At 40.4% G+C, this 26,234-nt stretch overlaps 1 protein-coding gene across 3 annotated transcripts in view; it reads right to left on the bottom strand.

The window, feature by feature from the left end:
* plcb1l (phospholipase C beta 1-like) overlaps positions 1 to 26,234 on the bottom strand; it is a 189,453-nt gene that overhangs the window by 47,812 nt on the left and 115,407 nt on the right. For all 3 annotated transcript variants that reach the window (XR_015107685.1, XM_086166987.1, XM_086166988.1), the window contains exons 10-21: positions 21,852 to 21,998; positions 20,257 to 20,414; positions 14,969 to 15,051; positions 14,621 to 14,705; positions 8,112 to 8,286; positions 3,896 to 3,982; positions 3,498 to 3,568; positions 3,144 to 3,240; positions 2,935 to 3,019; positions 1,740 to 1,864; positions 841 to 995; positions 583 to 747 (exon numbers count right to left, since the gene is read on the bottom strand). Coding sequence is in view for 2 of the 3 variants with exons in the window: in XM_086166987.1 (XP_086023113.1) it covers positions 583 to 747; positions 841 to 995; positions 1,740 to 1,864; positions 2,935 to 3,019; positions 3,144 to 3,240; positions 3,498 to 3,568; positions 3,896 to 3,982; positions 8,112 to 8,286; positions 14,621 to 14,705; positions 14,969 to 15,051; positions 20,257 to 20,414; positions 21,852 to 21,998 (1,433 nt within the window). In the remaining variant the exon portion in view is untranslated. The remainder of the gene's footprint in view (positions 1 to 582; positions 748 to 840; positions 996 to 1,739; positions 1,865 to 2,934; positions 3,020 to 3,143; positions 3,241 to 3,497; positions 3,569 to 3,895; positions 3,983 to 8,111; positions 8,287 to 14,620; positions 14,706 to 14,968; positions 15,052 to 20,256; positions 20,415 to 21,851; positions 21,999 to 26,234) is intronic.

Below are 26,234 nucleotides of genomic sequence, written 5' to 3'. Positions count from 1 at the left end.
GACTAGAAACTGTTACAATGACCAAAAGACAGCAGGCAGAACTAGAGGTTGCAGAGATGAAGATGTTGAGGTTCTCTTTGGGAGTGACCAGGATGGATAGGATCAGGAATGAATCTATTAGAGGGACGGCACATGTTCGATGTTTTGGAGAGAAGGTCAGAGAAGCCAGACTGAGATGGTTCGGTCATGTACAGAGAAGAGATAGTGAATATATTGGTAGACGGATGCTGGAATTGGAGCTGCCAGGCAAGAGGTCTCGAGGAAGACCAAAGAGAAGATTTATGGACGTAGTGAGAGAGGATATGAAAGTAGCTGGTGTGAGAGAGGAAGATACAGAGAATAGGGTTAGATGGAGAAAGTTGACTCGCTGTGGCGACCCCTAACGGGAAAAGCCGAAAGAAGAAGAAGAAGAAGAAGAAGAAGAAAGACACTTCAATGAGATATTTATAATTTATTGCCGACCCCTGAACCAGACTATGAATAACAGACACAATAACAGAATAGCAATTATTTCCAGCAAAATCTCTTGAGCGAGAACGAGTTCAAAACTCCGATCGAATATCTAGAGCGGCACAAGCTAACCTTTTTGAAAACGATGGCCTCCTCCTCCCAGACGGGGTTGATGGCGTTGCCCTGCGACGTCTTGGTTTTGAAAGCCTTCCTCTTGGTGTCCACCGGCAACCCGAACATGTCGATCTCCACGTAAGTTCCCACTTTCTTATCGGACAGGAACTGGCCTGAGATGATCTGAACGGGGAAAAATAAAATACGGGATGAGAGGAGGAGGAGGAGGAGGAGAAAAAAAAAAAAAAAAGAGCGAGACAGTTTTGTGACACACACCTTCACAGATAGCGTGTTTGCCACGATCCCGTCCACGGTGCTTTCGGTGAAAGGGTCGAAATGTTTGTCCGGCCGCCTCATGAACTCCGGTTTCAGTCGAAAACCGCATTTGCCGTTGTATTCGTACATGCCCAGGTTGAGCTGCATGGACAGGTCTGAACAACGGGAGAGCAAAAGGAAAAATAGTTTAACCTCCCTCTTGTGTTAGGGTCGCCGCCGACCCGTTTTAGTTTTTAAATGCATAAAATAATCACTTAAATTTTTTTTATTGCATCAAGGCTTCTTGACTTTGTCAGGAACCTTGATTTCAACAAAATTCAACAAAAACTTTTTTTTTCACTGCATTATAAAATGCTCTAGTAGAAATTATGTCCTTTGTAGTGTTAGGGTCAGTTTCGACCCGGGTATAAAAATAAGATTACAAAGCAATAATTAGAGCCAAAATTTAAATCTTAAATGCATTGTCAGCCAACACAATGACAACCAACTCCTCCCCCACTCATGTGAGCTTCTGGACGCTCATTTGTCCAGGATTGCTGCAAAAAAGACAAACAAAGATGAGCATGTCCAGACACATATTTATATTATTCTCTTGAGGTTAATTTTTCTGTTTTTTTTTTTTTTTTTTAAATCAAGAGGTATACTAATAATAATAAGGCCCAGAGAACCACAACAAAAATTTTTAAACCCAATATTTTCATGGATAAGGAACCCAAACAAGGTAACCGAGAGATGAGAAAAAGATTTGGAATTTAAGTTTTTCTTTTTAGTGTATTTTAAAGCTGATTTAAGACACGGGTCGAAACCGACCCGTTAACACCGGGGGCGCTACCAGAAAACTAACACAGGAGGAAGGTTAAAAGAGTTATAATTCAATGTGACACATTCCTGTCACTCACCAATTGTTTGGAAATTCAGAGCCACCAGCTGACATCCGGCGTTCCAGAAGAGCTGGGGGTTGTAGTTGGATGAATCCACTCTGGTGCCTTTCGGGTAAATCCTGCTCAGCTGCAGCTTGTTGTATCTGAACGCACCGGTTAAGGACAAGGGTTTCGCAAGATCGGCGCGGAAATCTCAGATTCGCATTTCATCTTCGTCGCTTGAAATATTACAAGCCAGTGGGGAAGAAAAAAAAAAAAAAAAAATCAGTTTTAAACTGAATTGTGCATTTTAATTCAGCATGCTGTGCTTCTATTTTAGCTTGATAGCCACTCATTGGTTTTTGTTAGTTTGCATAAAGTGCAATACTGGCTACTAACATTTTTGCGACATTAAAAGATCATTTTTATTCATTGAGACACATTTAAAAAGGGAGAAATTCTAAATCGATGCTATATCGTGTTTTATGAAATATTACAAGCCGGTGGGGAAGAAAAAAAACAAATCAGTTTTAAACTAAATTGTGCATTTTAATTCAGCATGCTGTGCTTCTATTTTAGCTTGATAGCTGCTCCTTGGTTTTTGTTAGTTTGCATAAAGTGCAATACTGGCTACTAACATTTTTTGCGACATTAAAAGATCATTTTTATTTATTTAGACACATTTAAAACGGGAGAAATTCTAAATCGATGCTATATCATGTTTTATGAATCACGTTACCCTTACTTAGAAACAGTATGCATGTATTTATGTATGACAGATAGCATTTTTGCACTGATGTTGGACTTTCTTTCTTATTAATAATAAAAGTCGAACAGATAAAATGTCCTGTGTCTCGGAGTACAGGTCAGGTTTTTGAAAAAAATTTCGCAACATAAAAAAACATTTTTATTCATTTTTCCCTCAATGAATCAGTCCGCAATAATGCAGGATTAGAATTACACCATGTTCTAAACAAAAGGCTTACTCCCTTCACCAAAATATTTTGTGCTTTTGTCTCAGTTTACTCGTCTAAAAGACACATTTGTAAAGGGAGAAATCCAGTCAGTGCCCTTTGAGAAATCACCCTTTTGGAAATGAAGATAGATAAACCAGATAGCGTTTTAGGACAGATTTTTTTTTTCCTTTCTTACTATCAATAATAGACGAACGAATAAAAATGTGGATTCTGTCCCGTGTACGAGAAACAGCGGCGGTATCACCGAGGTAGGATACTCCACGAACTCCACCGGAGATTTCGTCAGCTGTTCCAGAGCTTTCGTCTCCACGAACGACGACATCTGGAAGCTGCGATTGATTTCTGCGAGCACAGACGGACACGCGCCGATCAGCCGGATGCGACGATCGACACGGAAGAGAAAAAGAACATTGTTGTGTTTATATCTCAAGCCCGCATTGTTGGTATATTTTAAAAATGCCGGTACTTTTGGAACCCTCGAAGCTATTGAACTTGACCGGCTGGATGTAGATGACCAGGTTGGACATTTCTTCCGTGGCGAACGCTTCACTGCCCGCCGTCCCCTGTGGATAAAAACACACAGAAATGCAAAACGTGAGAAAAGTTGGCAGTGAAATAGAAACAAAAGTTGTTTTAGTCCAAAAGAGATGTATGCCTTCTATCTGATAGTGAACAGTTCATCTTTGGAGACACATGTGGTTCACGTGCATCATCACAACTGGACACTAGAGGGCAGCATCAGCACGCGGCACGCCGCCGCCGCCGCCGCCGCCTTCCAGCTCGAAAACGTCCGTCATCGCTTAACTATCGGTAACCTCACCTCATCCATCGAGCCCTTTTTGCAGTCGTCGTCGTCGTCGTCTTCGTCCTCGCTCTCCGCCTCCACCTCCCCTAATGTAAGAGTTGGCAGATTCGGTCGGAGACGAAGGGAAAACAAAGATGCAGAAGCTTTTAAAGAAGACGGACGAGCTGTTACGTGGAGATCAACCGCGCAAACAAACGCCCCCGACACGAGGCGCTCACGGACGGAGGAAATTCATTTTAATGTCGTTTCGCTTCGGCCGCCTTTTCCGCGGAATGAGAGATCCGCTAAAGATTTCCCTCCGAGTCCGAAGGTCACTCCGGAGGAGGAAATTTATTCCGACGGCGAAATGGCCGAGCTGACCCGCGGCCTAATGAGAGCGCCGCATCCGAAGCCATGTTCCAAACACGACTCACCGATAGACTTTCTGCCCTGCGGTCTCAGGCTGAGCTCGGCGCCGTCCGAGGCCTGGTTTGGGTCTCCGAGCTCCTCTTTGGTTGAACCTGAGCAGAGAACAAACCGTAACACGTAGCAAAAAGAAATTCTGCATCCGCTCGTATTTATTTAAAAGGAATCTACAGACAAACGTCGCGCGATCGGCATTGTCTGCATTTTTTTAGAAAAATGGTTTGGAGCCATTGCTAATTCGCTGCTACGGGGTCGCTTTGGGACATTTTTGTTGCCATGGATACTTGAGACATCGTCAAAAGTCTTTCCACATTTGCGCCGGCCATACATCGCTGGATTTATCCCGAGCTGGAGAAGGAGTCGCCCAAATTCAAACGCTTATGTTTGGTCATGTTATGGATTCACACAAACATATCGATGGCTGGAATGCAAAACCTCATATTTGCAAATTTTTTGATTTGGGGTGTTTGCATTGAATGGTGAGAAATGGGACGGCTCCACATTTTCTGCAAGATAATCCCGCCCTTTCTTTTGACATAAATGTCACATGACAAAACTCCTATGTGCACAATAAAGCAGAAAAAAATAGGCAAAAAACATTTATCTGCATTGTCAGTGGTAAAAATACATGCTAAGTATTTTTAAATTAATAGAAATATAGTCTGTGAATAATAGAATATTCTTGAATATCTTTAACAAATACGATACTATGATCAAATGAAATGTTTTTTTCATTTCCTGAAAAAAGTGTTTTTCTCAGATAGGAGGTTTTGCATTGTAGCCATCGATATATGTATGTATATACGCGGCTCCAAAAACAAAGGGGATGCTAAAATACCACATCCTAGATCTGAATGAATAGAATATTCTTCTTAAATACTTTGTTCTTTACACAGTTGAATGTGCTGACAACAAAATTATCGATAGAAATCAAATGTATGAACCCATGGAGGTCTGGATTCGGAGTCACACTGGAAAATTAAAGTGGAAAAACACACTCCAGCAGGGGTGTCAAACGTACGGCCCGCGGGCCGGTAGCGGCCCACCGGGAGGTCCAGACCGGCCCGTGGAATAAATCTACAACTTGAAAAATGACACGAAAATCATGAAAATCCTTTTTTGAAATAAAAATGCAGTTCCTATACTGTCGGTTAGGGCTGCACTGTTTCAGTCAGTGTTCGCAACATGGCTCAACACAATGGCGGCAACGTGGCTTTCGGATTTGTAAATAACATTTTTACTTATTGGTAGAAATGTTCCCGCTTTTCCGTCAACGGCAAGATGTCGTTGTCAAAATAGAGAAACACGGACATGGAGTGCAGGGTTTTCCAAGAAAAATGGACCACTTCTTATTTGTTGGTTGAGGTTAATAAGAAAACAGTCTCACATGAGGTGAAAAAATACAACAAAATGCACGGAGAACTGAGACGACACAGCTGAGGCATAGTTTTGGTGACTCTCAGGTTGTTCATCTTGTATTTTTTAAAGGAGCAGTTCATTACATATAAAGATTTTTCTCATTTACCTGTTCTCCTTTACGCTTAAACAAAGGAAAAATTTGGACTTCGTGTTCCGAAGAACACTCAGAAGCCGATCTCTCCTGAAATGAATGAATACTCGACGACAGCGGGAAGATAAAGTGAAACCAAAGGTAGTTCTCTTCAAGCGAGCGCCGGGTGCAGACCTGTTCAAACTATCCACGGCGGTTTATTGTTTTATTTTGGAAAGCGGAAAAGGTTCCCGGCCACTAGCGCATAAAAACAAAAGCAGATTCAGTGGCTAGATAAGGGAGCCGCCCCGACGTCCATCGCGTGGTCGGTTTACGGGACATTAAGCGGGTCGACAGCCGAGAGAACGGCTTGGAATAAACTCACAACCGCAGCCGCCGGGATGAGAGGATGCTCAAATTTAGCTTAAATTAAATTAAATTTCTTAAATTTGAGCAAAGCGCTTTCTTGTCCGGGCATTTGTTATAACCCTGGCGTTCTGTTGTTTTAAATGCAAATAGATAAATGGAATAAGTCAATGATTGAGGGAAAATCAATCTTTGTAGTTACAGTTAACAGTTAAGACAATTTCATTGTATTCGTATTCTTCCTCCTTTCTACTATTATCTATTACTGTTATGTTTTTTACTTGAAACTCTGGAACAACAATTTCCTTTGGGATAAATAAAGTTGTTCTCATCTCTCATCTCATCTCAAAAAAGAGGAAACAGCAACACGGCTGGGGGAAGTCAACGCAATCGATGAAAAAATTAAAAAAAAACAACATTTTAGTTAGCATCACCTCCTCAATAAACTCCAAGTCAGATTTATTGTCAATATCCGACAATCCCACTGTGACACGAAATGAACAAAATGATAATAATAATAATAATGGAGTGCAAATTAACAGTAAATTGCACTGTTACATTAAATATATTACATATTTGATGGCAGCAGCAGGTTTTATTTTTGTTTTTGTAAAGTTTGGTGCAAAGGTCAGTAAGTAGCACCATAATGGTAAATGATGCGATGGCAACACGGTGGTTTTCTGCGTGACAGCGCAAAACAGCAGGAGGTTGAAATTGTTTCTAAAATCCCTCCGACGGGCGACGACGCCGCGCCTCCGTTTTCCTTCCGTCTGGCTACGACGACACTTCCACTAACTTGTGATGGATTGAGTTTCCGGAGCTTGTTCGCGACGTGGCTGGAAGCCCTTTTAACTCCCAACTCCAAAGTGTACTTAGCCTCCGCCACATGCTGGAAATGATGGAGTGTGTGTTTTGATTTACTCGTGGCAAAGTGTAATTATACTCCTATCAAAAAAGAAGGTACAGTAGATCAGTCAAAATTATGGCTGAGGAGAACAAATAGCTTTGGTCTTTCCTTCTTCCTGAACAAAACTCATCTAATATCATTGTGAGACGAGTGCTCTATATTTTTTCCGCCAGGGGGCAGTGTGTGTGTGTGTGTGTGTGTGTGTGTGTGTGTGTGTGCACAGTATGAAAGCGAAGCCTGTAGCTTCTTTGCAACCAACAAAGTGATAGTGATTGATAACGGCAACAGATATTTACAGGTGAATGATAAACTGCACGCACACACACTCACACACACACACACACACACACACATACACATGCACGCACAAAAGTACCCAGAAATTGGACCCATAGAGGGAGAAATAAAACTTCTTCTTATGATTGATGAGATGCGATATATCGCTTTAAATGCTGTATAAAGTTATGAGACATGTCCTTTTTAGTCATTCACTTTAATTCGAAAAAATAAAAAAAACATCTATTTTAAATTGGGCTTTTCTGTTTTACATCATCCCGGCCTGTGATTGGTTGCGGATCTTTTTTTACGAAGATCGTTTTCCGGCACATTTTCACTCCCGGGCCGCTTCTCGAGCTGTGAGGTCACGTTTTATCAGATTTGCAGCTTTTTCATCATTTTCATATCCAGACAATGATTATTCCTCAGATAATTTCAACATTTGGATCAAGGTTTCAGGTTTATTAAATTTCTCCACTTTTCACAAATGCATTTTTTTTTCATTTCTTTTCAGACAACATTAAATATTCGTAAATTTTCTCTTTATTTTCCACGCTACGAAAAATAGCAATCAATTCTGAATCCACGTAAAATGGAGTTCGGAGTCGCATGATGCAACTTAGCGGTTTGCAACAAGGTTTCCCTGCTTATCTTCACCCCATCTTTCAACTCGAAGCATCCTGTGGTAAAAGCGTGTGTGTGTGTGTGTGTGTGTGTGTGTGTGCCGTTGCGTTTTTGCTGCGTTTTCACGCAGCTGATCAGTCTTTGTTTAATTAAGCGGCGCACAGAAATGCAGCGAACAAAACTCCCGAAGGGGATCGAGTTGCATTATACCGTATTTTATTGTGATGCGGCTGTGAAATATTAAAAAGATCGTAAAGCGCGAGCAGCATCGGCCAGTTCTCTTCCAACGGAGGATAGACACACACACACACGCCACTGCTGAGTGTTTAAGACGCCCCAGTGACTGGCGGTGTGTATGCCTGACAGCGAGCATATGCTACAGCCAATAATACCCCGGACTGATGGAGAGGGTCATGAAAATGACGAATGATAAACAATATCGCTGTTTTGTTCCACTGATTCGCTTTTTGGCCGGCGCGGAGGTGCCGGTCTGGACCGTCACGCCGCCGACACCGGACGCATTTTACACCGGACACATCATAAGTCAACGGCGGCGGCGTACCTGCGCTCGGCGAGGACGGCTCGCACACGCTGGAGGAATCGCTGTAGGTGTTGGAAACCTGCTCGGACAGCTTCTTCTTCGTGCTCCCGTCCGTTTTGTGATGTTTCTTCTTGTTCTTCACCAAAATTTTCCCCATCAGTTCCATGGGGCTGGGAAGAGGCGCGCCGGACTCCAGCTGGGAGGAGGCCAACCATCGAGAGGGAAGGTCAGAACTCGAACGTTAGTGAAAATGTTCTGCAGAATCGTGATTGGAGACGCTATTAACCGTTAATCGGACGTTGTTTCTACTCCAGAAGTCACATCAGAAACTGATTTCGAGCTTCAAATTTGAATGTGGGTCGCGGTAACCGATAGCAACCGGTTCATTCGCAGCTCTTTTGACGACTGATGTTTGCGTTTTAAAGTTTCATTGATTTCTCAACGTTCCAACGTTGGCGTTCTCGCACGAGACCAACATTTCCATCTTAAACCACTTATCGGTCTGACTTATTCACACGTCGCTGTTATTAAATAAATGCATTTTGATGATTTATGGTGCTCCTGATTGTTATAAACCAAATCTACAGCATCTGAACCCGGCTCCGACATCGACCGATTGTTTCCATCTTTGTCGAAACAGGGTTAGGGTTTTTTTGCAAAAACCCTGAAAGGTATTAATCATTGTTGATTCAATTACGGGGTAAAGTCTGAGACGACACTAATAATCATGAAATAAGGATCAATGCAATCGTCCGGCTGTGAAAACATGTCGATAATTTAATTGTAACACAATCTCAGTTTGAGTCAATTCAATTATCACAGCGATACAATAAAAAAAACAAATGTCTGGTATTAGAGATCAACTAAACTGCCCAGAAAAAGCATCAATTATACGACAAAAATGGCTCTCGCGAATCCATGCTGATTTGCAGAGGGGCTAATCTGGGGGGGATTATTGAAATTATATTACACTGTCAAAAACCGTCGTAATATGATTGTTGTTCAATCTTGCGCTAGCTTTGAAATGAAATTAATCTTCTTTTTCATTTCAATTAACTCATTAATAAGTAAAAGGCTAATCATGAATCTTTTTTTTTTTATTTTTGTTTTTCTTACGGCTGCCATGTGTTATATTATCCAAGCTCATTTAGAGTCAACAAAGATGAGATTTTAAAAAATGATAAGAACCAGAACCAGAACCCGCCTCTCGCCCAGTGACAGCTGGGATAATAATGATTAAATAAAATAAAATTAATCAGAAAATGTGACAGAGCAAACTAAAAACACTGCAAAGGATAGGAGAAGAGAGATCCATAATTTTTGTACTTTTTTTTAACATCCAAAATATAGATTATTTTTTATTTATACATTATTTATACTTTTTTTTTAAAGTTATTTTACTGGCTGTTTTTAAAGCGTCTATATCTCACATTGTGAGTGATGAAAAGAAAGAGTCAAGTTGTTTAATACTGATTCAATGAATCAGTATTTGAATTATGAATTTGCATATTACTGTGGGAGCCGGCAATTCACAGGTTGCCTCAAACAAATTATGACAAATTTGAGTTAAATTAACCGATTACAACGACCAAATACTAATGTTTGTCTCTTTGGGATTCTGCTAAACTTTTGCTTGTTAATAACGGCCAGCATTTGCAACTCTGTTGGCACCAAAGTTTACAGTTTCAACACCGAAAACAACGTCCTGGAGGGAACACAAACACACACACACACACGCATACACACACACACACACGCACACAAGCTCTCACGGGAACTGGTTTAAAGTAGGGGGATTTCTGTTTTATTTATGGGATACACTCCTTTTTGATCACAGTGTTTAGAGATATTAATAATGTATCACAGAGAAATTCTGCAATTCTTTGCCGCACACACACACACACACACACACACACACGGTGTTCACATTGGACACTTTCCTTTTCAAATCTTTCTCGCGTTCACTTCATTTAAGAGCAAGATTCGCTGAATTTAAGTTAAGCCGTTCTGTGCGGTAACCTACTTTCAGTGCTGCCGTCATCCACGCATTTTTCATATTTTTGATGGGAAGTAACACAGAACGCTATGTTTAACCCTTCCACGGAAATATTGAAATGCGTTGATTTTCGTCGCCGGCTTTCGATGACCCGACTCGTCACAAAAATCAAACCGTCACACAATCCGTGACTTTTTTTTTTTTTTTTTTTTTTTTTGCCTCAAACCCCCCAAACCTCATTTCAATTCACAGTTGCAACAGTGCAGAAAAAAATGGGGCATCTTTAGACGCCGTAAAGGCAGTAAATGCAACGCCTGGATTCAAAAGCAATTCCGAACCGTATCTGCGGGCTTGAAATCCAGGCCAGATGCTGCGTATTCTTTAAAATGAGGATAAAGACTTTCTTTCTTGAAGTGGCAGAGGGTCTGATGTCAGTGTCACATTGATACTTTACGGCTCGAACTATTAACAACACTTTTAAGTCCACGTCATCTCAATACAATTCATCTTCAAGTATTTTAAATTGTACATTTAGATAGATTTTGTAAAATAAAACAAAAAAAAAAAAAAAACAACAGCGAGATTGATGAAGCGCAGTCATCCCCTGCTGCCGGTTTACTGGGAATTTGATTATAATGGGCAAAAGAAAATCAACTTTCTCAACAACATGGCAGAGATCTGAGAGACTGAGCTTGTTTGATATTCTAAAAAGACGGCTTAAAAATATAGCATGTATATTTATAAATTTGCAGTCCGTCGTTTTCACTTTTATCTTGCTATGATGCAAACATACACTATTTATTACACTGTTTACTTGATGTATTCGCTCTATCTTGTGTTACAGTATTTAATCTTTATCAACTATTTATTTTATTTAATTTGAAAAGAAATGTCTTGTTCATTTATCTATTTTTTTTTTTTAATTTTAGCAATTTTTTTTTATTTTTTATTTTCCCTTCCTTCCCCATCAACCTGCGGATTAAAACACATCGAATTGAAGATCTTTTTTTTTTTTTTTCATTTTCATTTTCATTTTCGCACATGAATACTTATCTACATGAAGAAAACGGTCCTTGCTATTTTCAACGCACGATAAAACTCCCGCTTTTGATGAATGAGTTTCGGTTGAACTCTGACCTATGAAGCGGCGAAAAGCACTGACGACAAGCTGGATTTATAAACGCCGGATCTGAATGTACTTTTTTGGACACCGAAAGAGGACGTGTTCTGCAGAAGCTCAGTCATAAAGCGCTCTGATGCTGCAGTCGCTTCACTTAAAAGGTCTATCATCTTAATTTTGCAGACGGTTAGCCTGCTAGCTCTCGCGGTTTATTTTTCATTTCTGCCCACATTATTACCCATCCCACTTACACTCGGCGCGCGAGTACTTTCCGCCTCGCTTACGCGGCTTATGCGGAGCTTTAACGAGAGCGAACAAATTAAAAAATAGCTCTATTTCACAACATATTTTATAGCGGTTAATGAAAACACTTCGGCGACAAAAGCATTCGTCAGCATAACGAACGCACAAAGCAATAAAAACCGATGGAAAATTAAAAAAAAAAAAAAAGATCAAATTTTGAGGAAAACGGCCCACTGTTCCGAGCCGGGTGAAAAAGGAAGAGCAGAAAGAAGGGCTCTTCTGTACAAGCCCAAATGAGTTTTGTGGAGTGGATATACGGGAGGAACTATAATCCTCTTTATCCTCACCCAAGGCTCAGCTGGAACCAATCTAGCTATATTACCCTATCTCGCCCTGGCCCGGGGCTGTACAGCGCTGATATCCCGTTCGATATGCTGTATACACGGCTGTCTCGGAGCCCAGAGGGGAGTGGCTGTCATTGCACTCACCTTTCCCGGTTATTCCACGCACAGAGGTAGAAATCTGATTCGTCTACGTCGCTTTTTTTTTTTTTTTTTATTTTCTCGCCGCCTCCCTCTTTAACTTCTCCCGCCGTATCTGACTCCTCGCGTCATCCCTCCTTTCGCCTTCTCCCTGACAATACCTCAATGTCAAATGCAGTCAGGGGGGTTCTAATTCTCTGCGGGGGCCGTGTGTGTGTGTGTGTGTGTGTGTGTGTGTGGAAGGCAGCGGAGTCGCAGAAGCCTCCTGTGTGCTCGAGATAATGCGGCGTCTGACTGCTGGGAACTTTAGCTGCTCTAAAGTGTTATACCAACAGTGACAAGACGTCCCCAGTGAATAACAGGAAGGGCGGCAAGTGGTACATTTTAGTATAGAAGCGTGTGTGTGTTTGTGTGTGTGTGTGTGATGCTCTTCATGTGTGAACAAAGCATCATGAGGGGTATATGAGAATGTGCGACAAGTGTCTACATTTGCCTCACGTAAGTGCCTGCGTCATTACACACAAAGACGCCTTTTGGAGGGTGGGGGGGGCACAAAGGGACAAAGCCAGCTTTTGACTGGTCGCCATGGAAACAGAGGAGAGACAGATAAAAAGCTGCCAAGAAAAGCCACGTTTAGATTACGGCGTAAGAAACACTTTGCCAGAACATTTAATCTGGCACGGCTCTTGTTTGCGGTTCTCGACCGCGATAATGGAGAGGTGAGGCGAGCGTGACGATGAGCGCCGGAGGAAACGGGGAAATTTGGACCCGTGTGACGTGGCGTGTCAGAATCCACAGGTATGTGCGTGACGGTGCGTGGGACGTCTGCGGAGGAAACGTGCGCGGCTTGACTCGCATTGGAGAACAAACCTGACAAGGAAAGTCTACAGCAGCAGGTTTATACGCCATTTAGATGCTCAGGTCATTTTCTTTTGCCTTGTTAAGAAATAAGTTACTTATTTTAAACCAAAATTAAAAAATCCTGCACATAAAGACTACATGTAATTATATACATGTACTTGGAAATACACATGTATATACGTTACACATTATGTTATGTAACATATATACATGTTACACATATAATATATATTTTTGCATATCTTTTTATTTATTTTTATTATTTCTTCTGATCTTTAACGTTTTTAATTTTATTTTTATTGTTTCTTCTCATCCTTACCGTTTTCAAGTTATTTTTATTATATCTCCTAATTATTATTTGCAATTTTATTTGTCACTTTTATATAGAGCTCTATTTTGATTATTTTGATTTTCAACAAAAAACAATTATTCCCTTTGGGGATCAATGAAGTATTCTGATTGATTCTGATCTCACAGTTAGTATGATGTGTGATCAGAATCATCTTTTCTTCAGAAATAAGTTACTTATTTTAAACCAGAAATAAAAAATCCTGCACATACATACTACATGTAATTATATACATGTACTTGTAAATACACGTGTGTATATGTTACACATTATGTCATGTAACATATATACATGTTACACATGTAATATATATTTTTACATATCTTTTTATTTATTTTTTTACATATTTGTATTATTTCTTCTGATCTTTAACGTTTTTAATTTTATTTTTATTGTTTCTTCTCATCCTTACCCTTTTTAAGTTATTTTTATTATATCTTCTAATTATTATTCACAATTTTATTTGTCACTTTTATATAGAGCTCTATTTTGATTATTTTGATTTTCAACAAAAAACAATTATTCCCCTTGGGGATCAATGAAGTATTCTGATTGATTCTGATCTCACAGTTAGTATGATGTGTGATCAGAATCATCTTTTCTTCAGAAATAAGTTACTTATTTTAAAGCAAAGGAAAAAAAAATCCTACTTTCAGTAGAAATTCTGAAAGCAACACATGCACATTTTTGTTTGATCGATGAAAAAATACACACGATAACTGCGCTATAATCCTGATTTATACACGTACATGTAATCATATACATGTACTTGTGAATAAACATGTATATATACACATATACATACATGTACTTGTAAATACACATGCATATACATTATAAATATACATTATGTTATGTATACATGTTACACATGTGTATATGTTACATTTATTTTTACATACCTTTATATGTATTTTTATTAACTTCTTCTGATCTTTACAGTGTTTTATTTTATTTTTATGATTCACCAATTTAATATGGAATTCTATTTTGATTCTTCTCCACTTTACTTTGTGAGCAGGAGCTGCTTTCAGCAAAAAGCAATTGTTATTGTTATCCCATGAGGATCAATAAAGTATTCTGATTCTCATTGATTCTGATCACACATTATACCAAGCACATTCTGAAAATTAAAATAAATAAATAAATAACTAAAAATGGGAATTTATGTGAAAATGTTCAAAAATCCTCATGTTATTTTACATAAACAAAACCCCAGCTGTCAACTAAGGCCTTATTTTTTTGACAAATAAATTCAATTCTTAAAATAATCCGAAGCCCTGCGGTGGTGTGCACTCATCTGTGTGAGAGTATCTGCTCAGTCCCTCACTGCTGGACACAAATGTGTGTGTGTGTGTGAGAGAGAGAGACACTTGGAGCATGCCTGCATGATCATCCATGTGTGTGTGTGTGTGTGTGTGTGTGTGTGTGTTTGCGAGCAGATGCGCATGTGTGTTTCTCAGCTTCTTATGTACTCACAGGGTATTTCTCCAGAGGTTCTGTCAGTAATGCCTCTCCAAATATTGACCGGCAGTATTCTGCCATCTTGGCTTGCTGCTTTGGTCTGGGAGTCAGCAGACACACACACACACACACACACACACACACACACACACAATCGCAATTTCTCAGCAAAAAGTCAATATACTGAATATGTATGTTAGCCCTTTAATGCCTTTTGGAGCTATTAATAGCCGGGGCAATCAATTACAATTACCTCCTCAAAGATTGGTAAATGTTTACACAGTTGGTGCGAAAAATATTGACGATGGTGTCGATAAAGAAGGAGGATCGACGATGTGGACCGGAAATGGTCCGGTGACTTACGAGTCCACGTGGTTCTCAAACGACAGGATGACGGGGAAGGGTGAGGTCTTGAAGGCACATTCTGAGATCGCCTCAATCACCTCCTGAAAACCAACAGAAGGGAAACATTTAAATGACGGAAAAGTTTCATTCACTTCATTTTGTGACATTCTACTATTTGACCAGTATTTGACATTTGGAACTGGTTCCGATACAGATTCTTGCCGAAATCTTCTTGTCATGGACTTGAATTTCTTCTCTTGTTTCCCAAAATAACCGCCAGGGTTTTTTTGCGGGTCTAGGTTATGGTGGCTTCTTATGTAATAGTTACCGTCAAAAACTAGTCCTAAAGTGGTTGTTATGCTAACGGGGGCGTCGTTGGTCGGGCACAAAGGTACAACTTCTTGGGATTTACCTGGATTGAAAAGGTAAAGCTAAACAAAGGAGCGGAGCCTGTTGGATCACATGGTTCTTTCCTGGTTTGGAAGGTGCAGAAGGTCCTGGACCATCTTGGTATTGATGACGTGACACGTTTGTGAAAGGTTGTGTCTGAGGCCTTTCCTCTGTTCAGTTGTTTTTCTGTTTTGACAAAGGTGGCTTTTTTTGCACTGTATGCTACTCAATGTTCCATCGCAATGTTCACATTCATATCTATAATAATATTTATAACAATGTTTCCGCTCTTCGACCAGCTCCAGAGGCAGGGGAGGCCGGGCCTCACCTGTCATCGTGGAAAGAAAAAAATGTAAAATGAAAAAATAAATCAAATGGTTCTATTTATTCAGTGATTTGTACTATAAAGCTATTTTCCACTTAACTTTGCCATTTTTGGTGTTTTTTTTTTTTTTTTTGCCAAAAATATCAATTTACCGTTCAAATATGAAGAAGAGACGTGCGGTGACACAGCAGCCAGCTGAGCCCACCATGGATTGCACGATGATGATTCTGCTAACTGTGCTAGTATGCTATGCACTGAGATAGCTGTCTCTGTGGGTGTCACTATTAAAAAAAAAAACACTTAATATATGAACTAAATTTCCATCGTTTAGCTGATGTGTCTAATGTTTTTTTGTCACCAACTTTATCGTGTTTCCTTTGCTGAGCAGTCATAAAACGACTGCGAAGAGACCGTAAGTGAGGCACGCAGTGACGGTGCCTCGTGATAGGGGACACTCCTTCTTACTACTCTGCTATGGACTGAGATAGCGGTCTCTGTGGATGTCACTATTAAAAAAATACACTTAGTATATGAACTAAATTTCCATAGTTAAGCTGAAGTGTCTAATGTTTTTCATCGACAACTTTATCGCTTTTCCTTTGCTGAGCAATCATAAAACGACTGAGAAGAGACACTAAGTGAGGCACGCAGTGACGGTGCCTCATGGTAGGGGGCACTGCTGATCCCAGGGATCCTTCTTACTACTCGACAGCAAAGTAGGAAGTTTACTGTGCAGGGAAAATCGTTTCTACGCTGTACTTGTGACAATAAACGCTTTGAATCTCTTGAATCTTTGCCTCCTCTCTCGACCCATCTGTCTTCTCCGGACTTTGCCGTCTTCAAATGAACGGCCCTCGTCGTCTCCTGCGTTTGCGCAGAGCTTGTTCTGATACAGATATTTTTTTCTGTCTATAAATCGGTCGATGTCGGAGCTGGTTCAGATGCTGTTGATACCGTTCGATGGTTTATAACAATCAGGAGCACCGTAAATCATCAAAATGGATTTATTTAATAACAGCGATATGTTCACTAACCCTCATGAATAAGTCAGACAGATAAGTCCTTTAAGATGGAAATGGAAACAATACCGTTCGAACGTTGAGAAATCATTCAAAGTGCAGATGAAACTTTAAAACGCAAACATCCGTCGTCAAAAGAGCTGCGAACGAACCGGTTGCTATCGGTTACCGCGACCCGCATTCAAATTTGAAGCTCAACGTTAAAGCAACGCTGCCGTCCAGAAGGAAATAAACAACAAATTAATCAGACGACAAAAATTTAATTTAACTCAATTTAATTTTATATTATTTTATTCAATTTTAATTTAATTTTAATTTAATTTAATTTAATTTAATTTAACTTTTTAATTCCTCTTCCCTCAGCCGCGGGGAATCTTCAATCTTTGTAGTTACTGCTAACAGCTAAGACAATTTATATTTCATTATATTTCTTATTCTTCCTCCTTTCCACTATTATCTATTACTGTTATATTTTTACTTGAAACTCTGGCACAACACTTTCCTTCGGGATTAATAAAGTTGTTCTCATCTCTCATCATCTCAAAATCAAAACGCAGATCCCGAGTTTTTTCGGACGGAGCACCGAAAGGATCCCGTCAGGGACGGAACTGGAATAATTCCGAACAAATAATTCCGGTGCGTCGTCACCGCGACCGAGCGTCGTCTTCCGGCGAAGGGAATCATGGAAATCACTCACGTCCTGCAAATTCGATCACGAATGTGTTTACAGAAACGAGAGCCGTCCCCTTTTTTTTTTTTCTTTTCCCTGCGCCGCTTTTCAAATCGGTGGAAGACAGGTCAACATCTGATATGGGATTTTTCAGCCTCTGATTATTGTAAGTCAATTACATTGTCATTAACAACGGTGTCGCTTCAGCTAATGCCTTCATTTCCATTTGCTCCATCTCCTCCAATAATAATCTTTGTCTGTAATTCAACCTTCTCCATCTGCAGCCCTCTTCCGCTTTCTCTTTATTCGTTTCACTGTCAGACCGAAGCCATTAGGCTTGTTCTACTTCTTCTCTTAGTCTGAGCAGCTCCAAATTTCACCATCAATCAATCCGGTCCCCGAATCTACACTTCCCGAAAACCCGTCTCTTGCTGTTCTCGCCCTCCTCACGTCAATACGTTTCTAATTTTCTGCTCGCTCGGTCGAAATGCCTCTTTCTCCAAGTGTCGTCTTGCCCCGTCGGACGGACACGGCTCGGATTCGGCGCCCCGCTAAACACTTCACCCCGTTAACCGTCCACTCTGTCAAACCAATGAAATGTCATCCGATAGAAGTAAAAACCCGCCAAATGGAAGCTGGTTTTAACTTCCGCGATATCCGGAGATAATGGGGATGCGGTGGTTGTATCAAGGATCATTTAGAATTAGAAATCCATCCATCTAACCTGTGGTTGGAACTTGAGGCAGCACCTGAATCCGGAGGAAATCGAAGCGGGAAATATTGTCCCGCGGTTAATGTCGCTCTCAAAAATAACAGCCCATCGGGCATATTAGAAAAAGCCCATTAACTTCCCCTCCATCCACACTCCGACTTCAAGTCTCTTAAAGTTTAAAGAAGCCATTACACTGTCCAAACTTTTACCTTTCCGCCGCATAACGGCGTACTTGTTTAATCCTGTCTCTACTACCGAGAAAATGTCACCGCGAGGAAAATTATTTTACAGCAGACCCTAAAAATTCACTCGAAATTTGACGCCGAAATGCCCGTAAAGGCCGCGATTGTGCACAAGGCCAATTAGAAAAGCAGTTCTGAAGGCCAACTCCCTCCTCGTACTTTGACTTCTTTCGCTTCTCTCTCCAGTCTATGTCCGTAACAAGGTGCAATCCTATCGCACATCTTTTTTTCCCGTCTTCCTTCAAGTGATTTTTGCCACACTTAACTTCACCGTGTGGAAGGTGAGGCGGCGTTTTGGTTTTTGCGAGCTCCCGGGACAAAGGGTTACAGAAAAAAAAGGGGGCTCGGCAAACGGAGATGGGAAAAAGTATCGGCTGATAGTCGTCCTTAGAAAAGAATTTTGTGATTTCCTCACCTGAGATAAGACGAGGGGAAACGGTGTGTGTGTGTGTGTGTGTGTGTGTGTGTGTGTGTGTGATGGAATGAAGTTCTACAATCACCTCATTGCAGGATTAGGGTCACTTCCTGACTCCTGCAGCTGGAAATCTTGTGTACATCAAATACAACAAATTTTTGATAGCATAAATACACTCTTTCTCGAATGCTTCCCAAAATATATGACATATCACATCCCACCATAACACACCAAAATGTGTTTATGTGTTTAGCATAAGTAGCTAGAACAAGGGTCGGCAACCTTTACCATTCAAAGAGCCGTTTGGATCCATTTTCCCAACGATAAAGAAAACACAGAAAGCCACACAGCCATTTTTTTTTAATTTAAATTTAAAATGAATAAACACAGTATATAATGTTTTGGGTTTTTTTTTGCCTACATGCTATGGATAAACAAAATATGTGTTGCATGTTTTTAAAATCAATGAACAACTGCAGAGAAAACTAAATTATATTTTTGCATGCAACAGAAAATTTTGAACTCAGAAAAAAAGACTTTAGGTTGAAGGTGACATTTTTGGCAGAATATTCATTGTCTATTTCAGTCTTTTTTTTTCATTAATGAAAAAAATCATCCACCAGCAGCAAACCAAAAATACTGTCATTTCTATGTGCTGTGCAGCGACAAACATTTAAATAAATTTGATTTAGATGATATGAGATTGCCATTTTAAATTCCATTCAAAATGAACAAACTAAAATAAAGCACATTTTAATCAAATACTTGTTGTTTATTTTCAAAAGCCACAGGGAGCTGCAACAGAGGGTTGCCGACCTTTGACCTAGAAGTAACACAAAGTCCAAATTTTTCCTTTGTTTTAACGTAAAGGAGAACAGGTAAATGATAAAAAATCTTTAGCTGTTAAGAATTGTTCCTTAAAATACACGATGAACAAGATTCATGAAGAAAAGGAAGTGCAATATCAACGACGCTATGCCTCAGTTGTGTCTTCTCACTTCTCTGTGCATTTTGTTGTATTTTTTCACCAAACTTGCTGCATCTACACCGAGCGCACAGTATTCTTATTAACCTCAACCGACAAATACGAATCTCTTTTGGAAAACGCCTTCACTGCATGTCCTAATTCCTCTGTTTTGACAACGATGTCTTACCGATGAGGGTGTCGGGGCCGACGGAAAAGCGGGTACATTTCTAACAAGAAGTAAAAATGTTATTTCCAAACCCGGAAGCCGCATTGCTGCCGTCTGCTGAACGTTCTGAGGAGTTCATGATTTTTTTTGTATTTTTTTGTAGATTTTTTCCACGGGCCGGAATGGACCCCTTGGCGGGCCGGTACGAGCCCGCGGGCCGTACGTTTGACGCCCCTGATTTAAACTAAAACATAAACCTGATGTCAGAAAGGGACTCAACACATGCAGTTTTGGAGGTGGTCCAGGGATTCATGGAAATCGTCCCTTTCCCCAAAAAGCTGTTCGTTTTGCCAATTTTACAAATAGCATATTTTCAAAGTGACAAAAAAGCCACCCGTACCTTAAAGGAGATTTCGGTTGTCATGGTGAAGCCGTGCGTGATGACCGGCTCCTCCTCTGTTGTGCGACCCTTCCAGCAATCCAGTTCGATGCAGCGGCAACCAGACAGGAGAACCTGCTTGTACATCTCCACCGAAGAGTTGCCCGCCAGCTGTCCGGCTGCAAGGAACACAAGGAAACACACACACACAAAAAACACACACACACACATGAGTGTCGGCCTTCGGTCTTTTTAGATTTCTCAGTTTCTCAGATTTCCTGCGTGTTCGTTTCTAATCTAATTGTGTTTCATGGAGCCGTGCGTAAAACCCGGGGTTGACTCGCTAAGCTAAACAAACGAAAACATTTGCGAGCAAAATAAAGGACGATCGCGCCAGAGATTCGTAAAAAAGAAAAAAAAAAGAGGGGAATATGAGCGAGCGAAAAGAGTGAAGTAAAAACAGGTGAAAAAAAATGGGGGAACTAAGACGGAAACTCGGTTAATGATGAAACGATGACGAAATGAAGACGCGCCGAATGGAAAAGCTCGAAGGCGGGTATCATTTTGCTTTCACTTCTTCTTGATTTTTTTTTTTTTTTTCACAGATATTCAACCTACCTGTACTTAAATCCGTCTGTAATATAAAACAAAAAAAAAAAAAAAAAATCAAACGGGCTTAAATTAATTTTCTGGCGACTTACTTTAAACCCGACGCACTGATCCCCTGCAAACACGCCCGGCCAACTTTAAAGTATTCGCTAACTGCATTATATGCTAGAATGCGGGGAAAGATAATACAGCTATTTTTATCTGATGGAGGGAAATCTTATCACCCAGTCAGCATTAGCAAAGCAATTATCTCCTCACATTAGCGGGACGTTTTCTTGCAAAGCGGGTGGAAACTGTCAGAATTTGAGCTGCGTTCCCACGTCACGTCGCGTATTCCGAGCATTTCTCCCGTCCATTTCCCGTACATTTATCAAACTTATCGCCGAATACGATACAACCGTGTCGTGTTCATCTTTCATATTGAGCTGTGTGTCTGCGTCACGACGAGAATAAGCAAAAACGGCGAGGAAATGAGCGAGGAATCCCAAAAAAAACCTGCCTTTTGTTTTTTTTTTTTTGTTTTTTTTGTCATTTGTTCATTTCACATGATATGACACAGGCCTGTGATAAAAATTCAATTTTTTTTCCTTCACAGGAGAAATTTGATCCACTTGAAAGATTCAACGCTCGGCGGTCCCTCCCCGCCCCGAGAATAGATTTGAATAGATGAATTCTAATATCCATTGAGAAGAAAATGGTCTCCGTATTGTGCCTGCCGAGCTCGTGCACGGCCGCCAGCCAGTTACTGTGACTACCGCTCTAAAGAAATATTTAGCTCATGAATATCAATGAGTCTCGCGGTATGACGTGATTGGATGAGCCCTTCGTCGGAAATGCAGAAACAGAGCGAGGTATGCAGCGGCGTCTCTCCTCCGCCATCTCGCCACAGTGTTTTTTTGGTTTTCGCTCAAACGGTTGAAAAGTCGTAACGTCGGACGATCGATTCGGCCCGTCGGCCGAGGACGAGGCTCGGAAAAAGGCGGCGGGTGTGTAATTTACGGGCGTACCTGTGAGGTACGTGTTGTGTGAAGAGTTGATGAAATAATGGGAAAGCGGAAAGGTCATGTCTTCGCTCTGGTCCAGCTTCTCCGGCGGAATGATGCTGTTCTCCTCTCCGTTCAGGTAGCGGGCGAAACCTTCCACTGAGATTTGACCTGCAAGCGCAAAAAAAAAAAAAAAAAAAAAAAGAGCAGACAGAAAAAAAAAAAAACATAATGACGATGGTGCTTTTACAAACGGTTCGGAAAAAAACAACTTCCAAACCCTCGAGTTAAGTCAGCGGGTTTTTATTTTAATTTAGCACTGCGCAACGTTGTAATTTAACATGGTAGTATCTGGGATAATGACACCACTTTGGTTCTCCTTCTGCTCGGTTTGTTTTCCTGCAGCAGGCCGACAGAGAAATGAAACTCCTACTAGCCTGTTAACACAAGAAATCCCGTCGCAGAATTCACAGCGGAGGGGAAATTGATCAAAAATTGATTACGGCAGGTGTTGACCTGATCATTCTTACCAATCAAGGATGTCAGATCCATTGGTTTCCGTTCAAATCAGTCATGCAACGACATTCTTATCCATATGTTGTATTTCTATGGTTTCTTTCAGCAGCTCTGCATAATAATAATAATAATAATAATAATAATGATAATAATAATAATAATAATAATCAACATCATCATCATAAAATATATAACAATATATAATAATAATATATAAATAAAAAATATATAAATAAAAATGTATATATAAATAATATATTAAAAAAATAATTAAATATATAATAATAATAAAAGACCTTATAGTAATATATAGTAATATATAGATATAGTAATAATTAAGACCTTAAAACACTTGTTAGCCTTAACTTTGACACTTATTTTATGGTATTTCTTATCCTCCCTCCTTCCTACTATTATCTATTATTGTTATGTTTTACTTGAAACTCTGGCACAATAATTTCCTTCTGGATAAATAAAGTTGTTCTTACCTTATCTTATCTTAATACCTCTTAAACCTTCTTTTTTTTGTCAAACCAGCCCTGCTTTTCGTATCTCAGAGGACAGGCGTTATGTCATATGAACAAGGTCTTTTGTCCATAAATTACGAAACGTTGAGAGATGAATTATAAGCATTGTTTTTAACACGTGAACTCATTCAAAGCCATGCTTACAAATTTTGCTCCTGCACACACACACACACACACACACTCGGTGCAATCATTAACACAGACAGGGTCGGCCTGAGAAGACACGTGGACTGTGATAAACCTGCTGTATTCTGGTCGCCGTGGCAGCGGCCGGCTTAACGCCGCGGTGCATGTGTCGAACCGCAGGCGACCAAACAACCCAGTCACAAATCTGTTCCCTTTTTTTCCCCGTTCGTTCATCGTTACGTGCACGAAAGGCGGGCTGCGTCCCGGACCGGTCGCCCATCAGTCACGAGGCCACACGTGCACACGTTCAACCGTGCACTGCGCTCGTTGTCACCCCAGGACAAATTAGATTTAGTCTTCAATTGACCTTCCGCAGGGGTCGGTAACCCGGCTCTTTCATCCCTGCGCAGCGGTTCACCGGCGCTCCGGAAAAACAAAAAAACTAATTTATTTGATTTAATTATTTGAGTTTGGTCACTGAGTTTGGAAATTACGCAGATCGTGTAACACTGGGAAAAAAAAAAAAAAAAAAATCTGACGCCAATGAGCAAATAACACATGAAGCAGGTTAAAATGAACACAAGTAAATTGGCTATTATTTTGCAAATGTGTTTAGATTACATCGTATTGTGAAATAGTTGTTTTTTCATTCGGGTTGACAGTTGACCGCACGCCTCGGCACACATAAGCAGAGGGAATTTTACTTTTTATTCCCTAAATAAAAGAAAGACTCAACTAAACATTGAATATTTTCTATGAAAGCTTACCTCCAACCCAGCGTGTCTTTTTTTCATTGCATCCATAAATAAAAATGTCATCTCTTTCAGGTTATTTATTTCATGAATGCAACAAACTATAGTTATTTTCTTGATATATAGCACGAAGGTAAACAAATTTTATCTTCATTTTAAATGTCAAAGGTTTGATTTTTGGCTCCCGGTGTTTTCTTTTCCGTGGGAAAAGGCTGTTTAAAGTTGACCTACGGCATCTATTTCAACTCCAGGAAGAAACTGAAGCATTTACAATCAGGATGACGAAAAAACAAAATAGTCTAATTATATGTGCAGCCTGTCCTAACAAATAATCCATCCGTGAAAGTCCGACCCTTCGGCGGTATCGGAGGATTCCCTCTCAGAAGATCCCCCGCCGATTCTTTCAGTGTGAGCGGTCGTGTTGTTTTATTTTATTTTTTGTCGACATGCCATGACTATTTACTCCAAAAAGTCACAATGATATAACATAAATAGTTTAATACAGCAGGACGGTTCCTACGTGTCTTTGCCTCTGTATCTAATCCTTACAGCCAATTCTGCAGTGTTTCTGACATATTTCACAGGAGGTGGAGCCGTCACTTATTAAACAGTGGATTAAAAGATAAATCTGTTTTCACAAGGAGCTTCATATAAACAGCATTTTCTGTTATTTAAGCTCCACTAGCTTCCACGGGCACTCCCCAAGTTATATACTTTTCCGAGATAACAGCACTTGAAATTCTTGTTTCCCCGTTCGATTCGTTCGAGGAGGTCGGTCAAATTAAGCTTTGCATTTTTTATTTAATTTTTTTTTTTTTTTTTGCCGTCATCGCGTGTGTGCCCCGGACGTGTGGAGAAAACAAATACCGCTGAATAAATACGTGATAAGAAAGAAATGAAAAACACGATCTTCAAAATTACCATGCAAATTACCATAACATTACTATCGCCTTCAGAGCCGCACCTGCACCGGGTCCATTTGTTGGGACTTATAACCGGGGCTCAAAGCGAAAATTCAAAAAACACTCTCAGCCTCCTCCACACACACACACACACACACACACACACACACACACAGATTCATTCGAAGCTATGCTAAACGTGCTAAGTGATGCAGGCTCAACGGGTGCACCAGGTCCCTCCGGCCACTTTATGCTAATTAATGCGGCGCCGCCCTCTGCAGAGTCGCTGGACTAATTAACGCCGTCTGCTGTCTGTGACATCTGAGCTCTCTGCATCGTTTTCCCCGCTGGATTCCAGAGGCCGCCCCGCATCGGGAGCAGCTCTGACCCCCCGATCGCACTCCTGCGCCAACGTTCCACCGCTTCTCTAGACCAGTGTTTCCCGAACGCTGTTCCGTGCCGTGAGGGATCATCAGGTGTGCCGTGGAAAAACGCCCACTTTCACCCGATTGGTCCGAAAATTATTTATCCGACGCGAATAATGTGTCTTATTCGAAGTGAATTAACCTGCATCTGTGCATTTCAGTCGTAGATTGATACGACCAAGAAGCTCCACTGAACGCCACAGGAGGTCTTTCCTACCTGAGGCTATCAGACTTTTTAATTCCTCTTCCCTCAGCCGCAGGGAATCTTCAAATCTTTGTACTTAAGACCTTAAAACACTTGATAGCGTTACACTTGACAACTTATATTTTATTGTATTTCTTATTCTCCCTCCTTCCTACTATTATCTATTATTGTTATGTTTATGCTTGAAACTCTGGCACAACAATTTCCTTCGGGATAAATAAAGTTGTTCTTATCTTATCTTATCTTATCTTATCTTATCTTATCTTATCTTATCTTATCTTATCTTATCTTATCTTATCTTATCTGTGTATCAGAGTGATTAGTGACGCTTTGTGTGATACATTTTTAAAATAAAAAGTACCATAATTTCCAGACTATTGAGCGCACCTCAATATAAGCCGCACCGGCTAGGCCAGGGGTGGGCGATTATTTTGGCAAGCGGGCCACATTTTATATTTAACTTCTATATCATGTAAATTGAACAATATAAAAACTGTAATTTAAATATTTACATTTTTCGGCATTTTATTTCAATCATTAATGAGCACATAAATGCACTGACATTATTTTGAATGCAATCATCCATGCAAAATCAAACAAAAGGAAAAATATAGGGAGTTCCTGAATTTATCATTGATGAAAATATTTGTTAAAAATATTCAAAGAAAATTGTTTGGCGGGCCGGATGTGGCCCGCGGGCCCTAAAGTGCCCAGGTCTGGGCTAGCCGATCGCTATCTCGGCCTTCCTCCTGCGCACTAAAACCGTCAAAGTCTTCTGTGACGGAGTTGAGCGGACTCAGAATTTCCCGGTTATTTCATCGGTCCGATCTGACGAGGATAAACGTTTAGCGTCCCTCACCCAAAGTCCATATATTAGCCGCATCGTTGTTTACGTGAAAAAAGTCGCGGCTTATCGTCCGGAAATTACGGCACTTGTATCTGCGTAAACAAACA

Source organism: Fistularia commersonii, chromosome 20 (genome assembly GCF_037954325.1).
Source record: "Fistularia commersonii isolate RoL2024-O1a breed Wild chromosome 20, RoL_Fcom_v1.0, whole genome shotgun sequence".
Classification (NCBI taxonomy): Eukaryota; Metazoa; Chordata; class Actinopteri; order Syngnathiformes; family Fistulariidae; genus Fistularia; species Fistularia commersonii.
The sequence above is the reverse complement of the archived record's forward strand: the minus strand, read 5'-3'. Positions and strand labels throughout refer to the sequence as shown.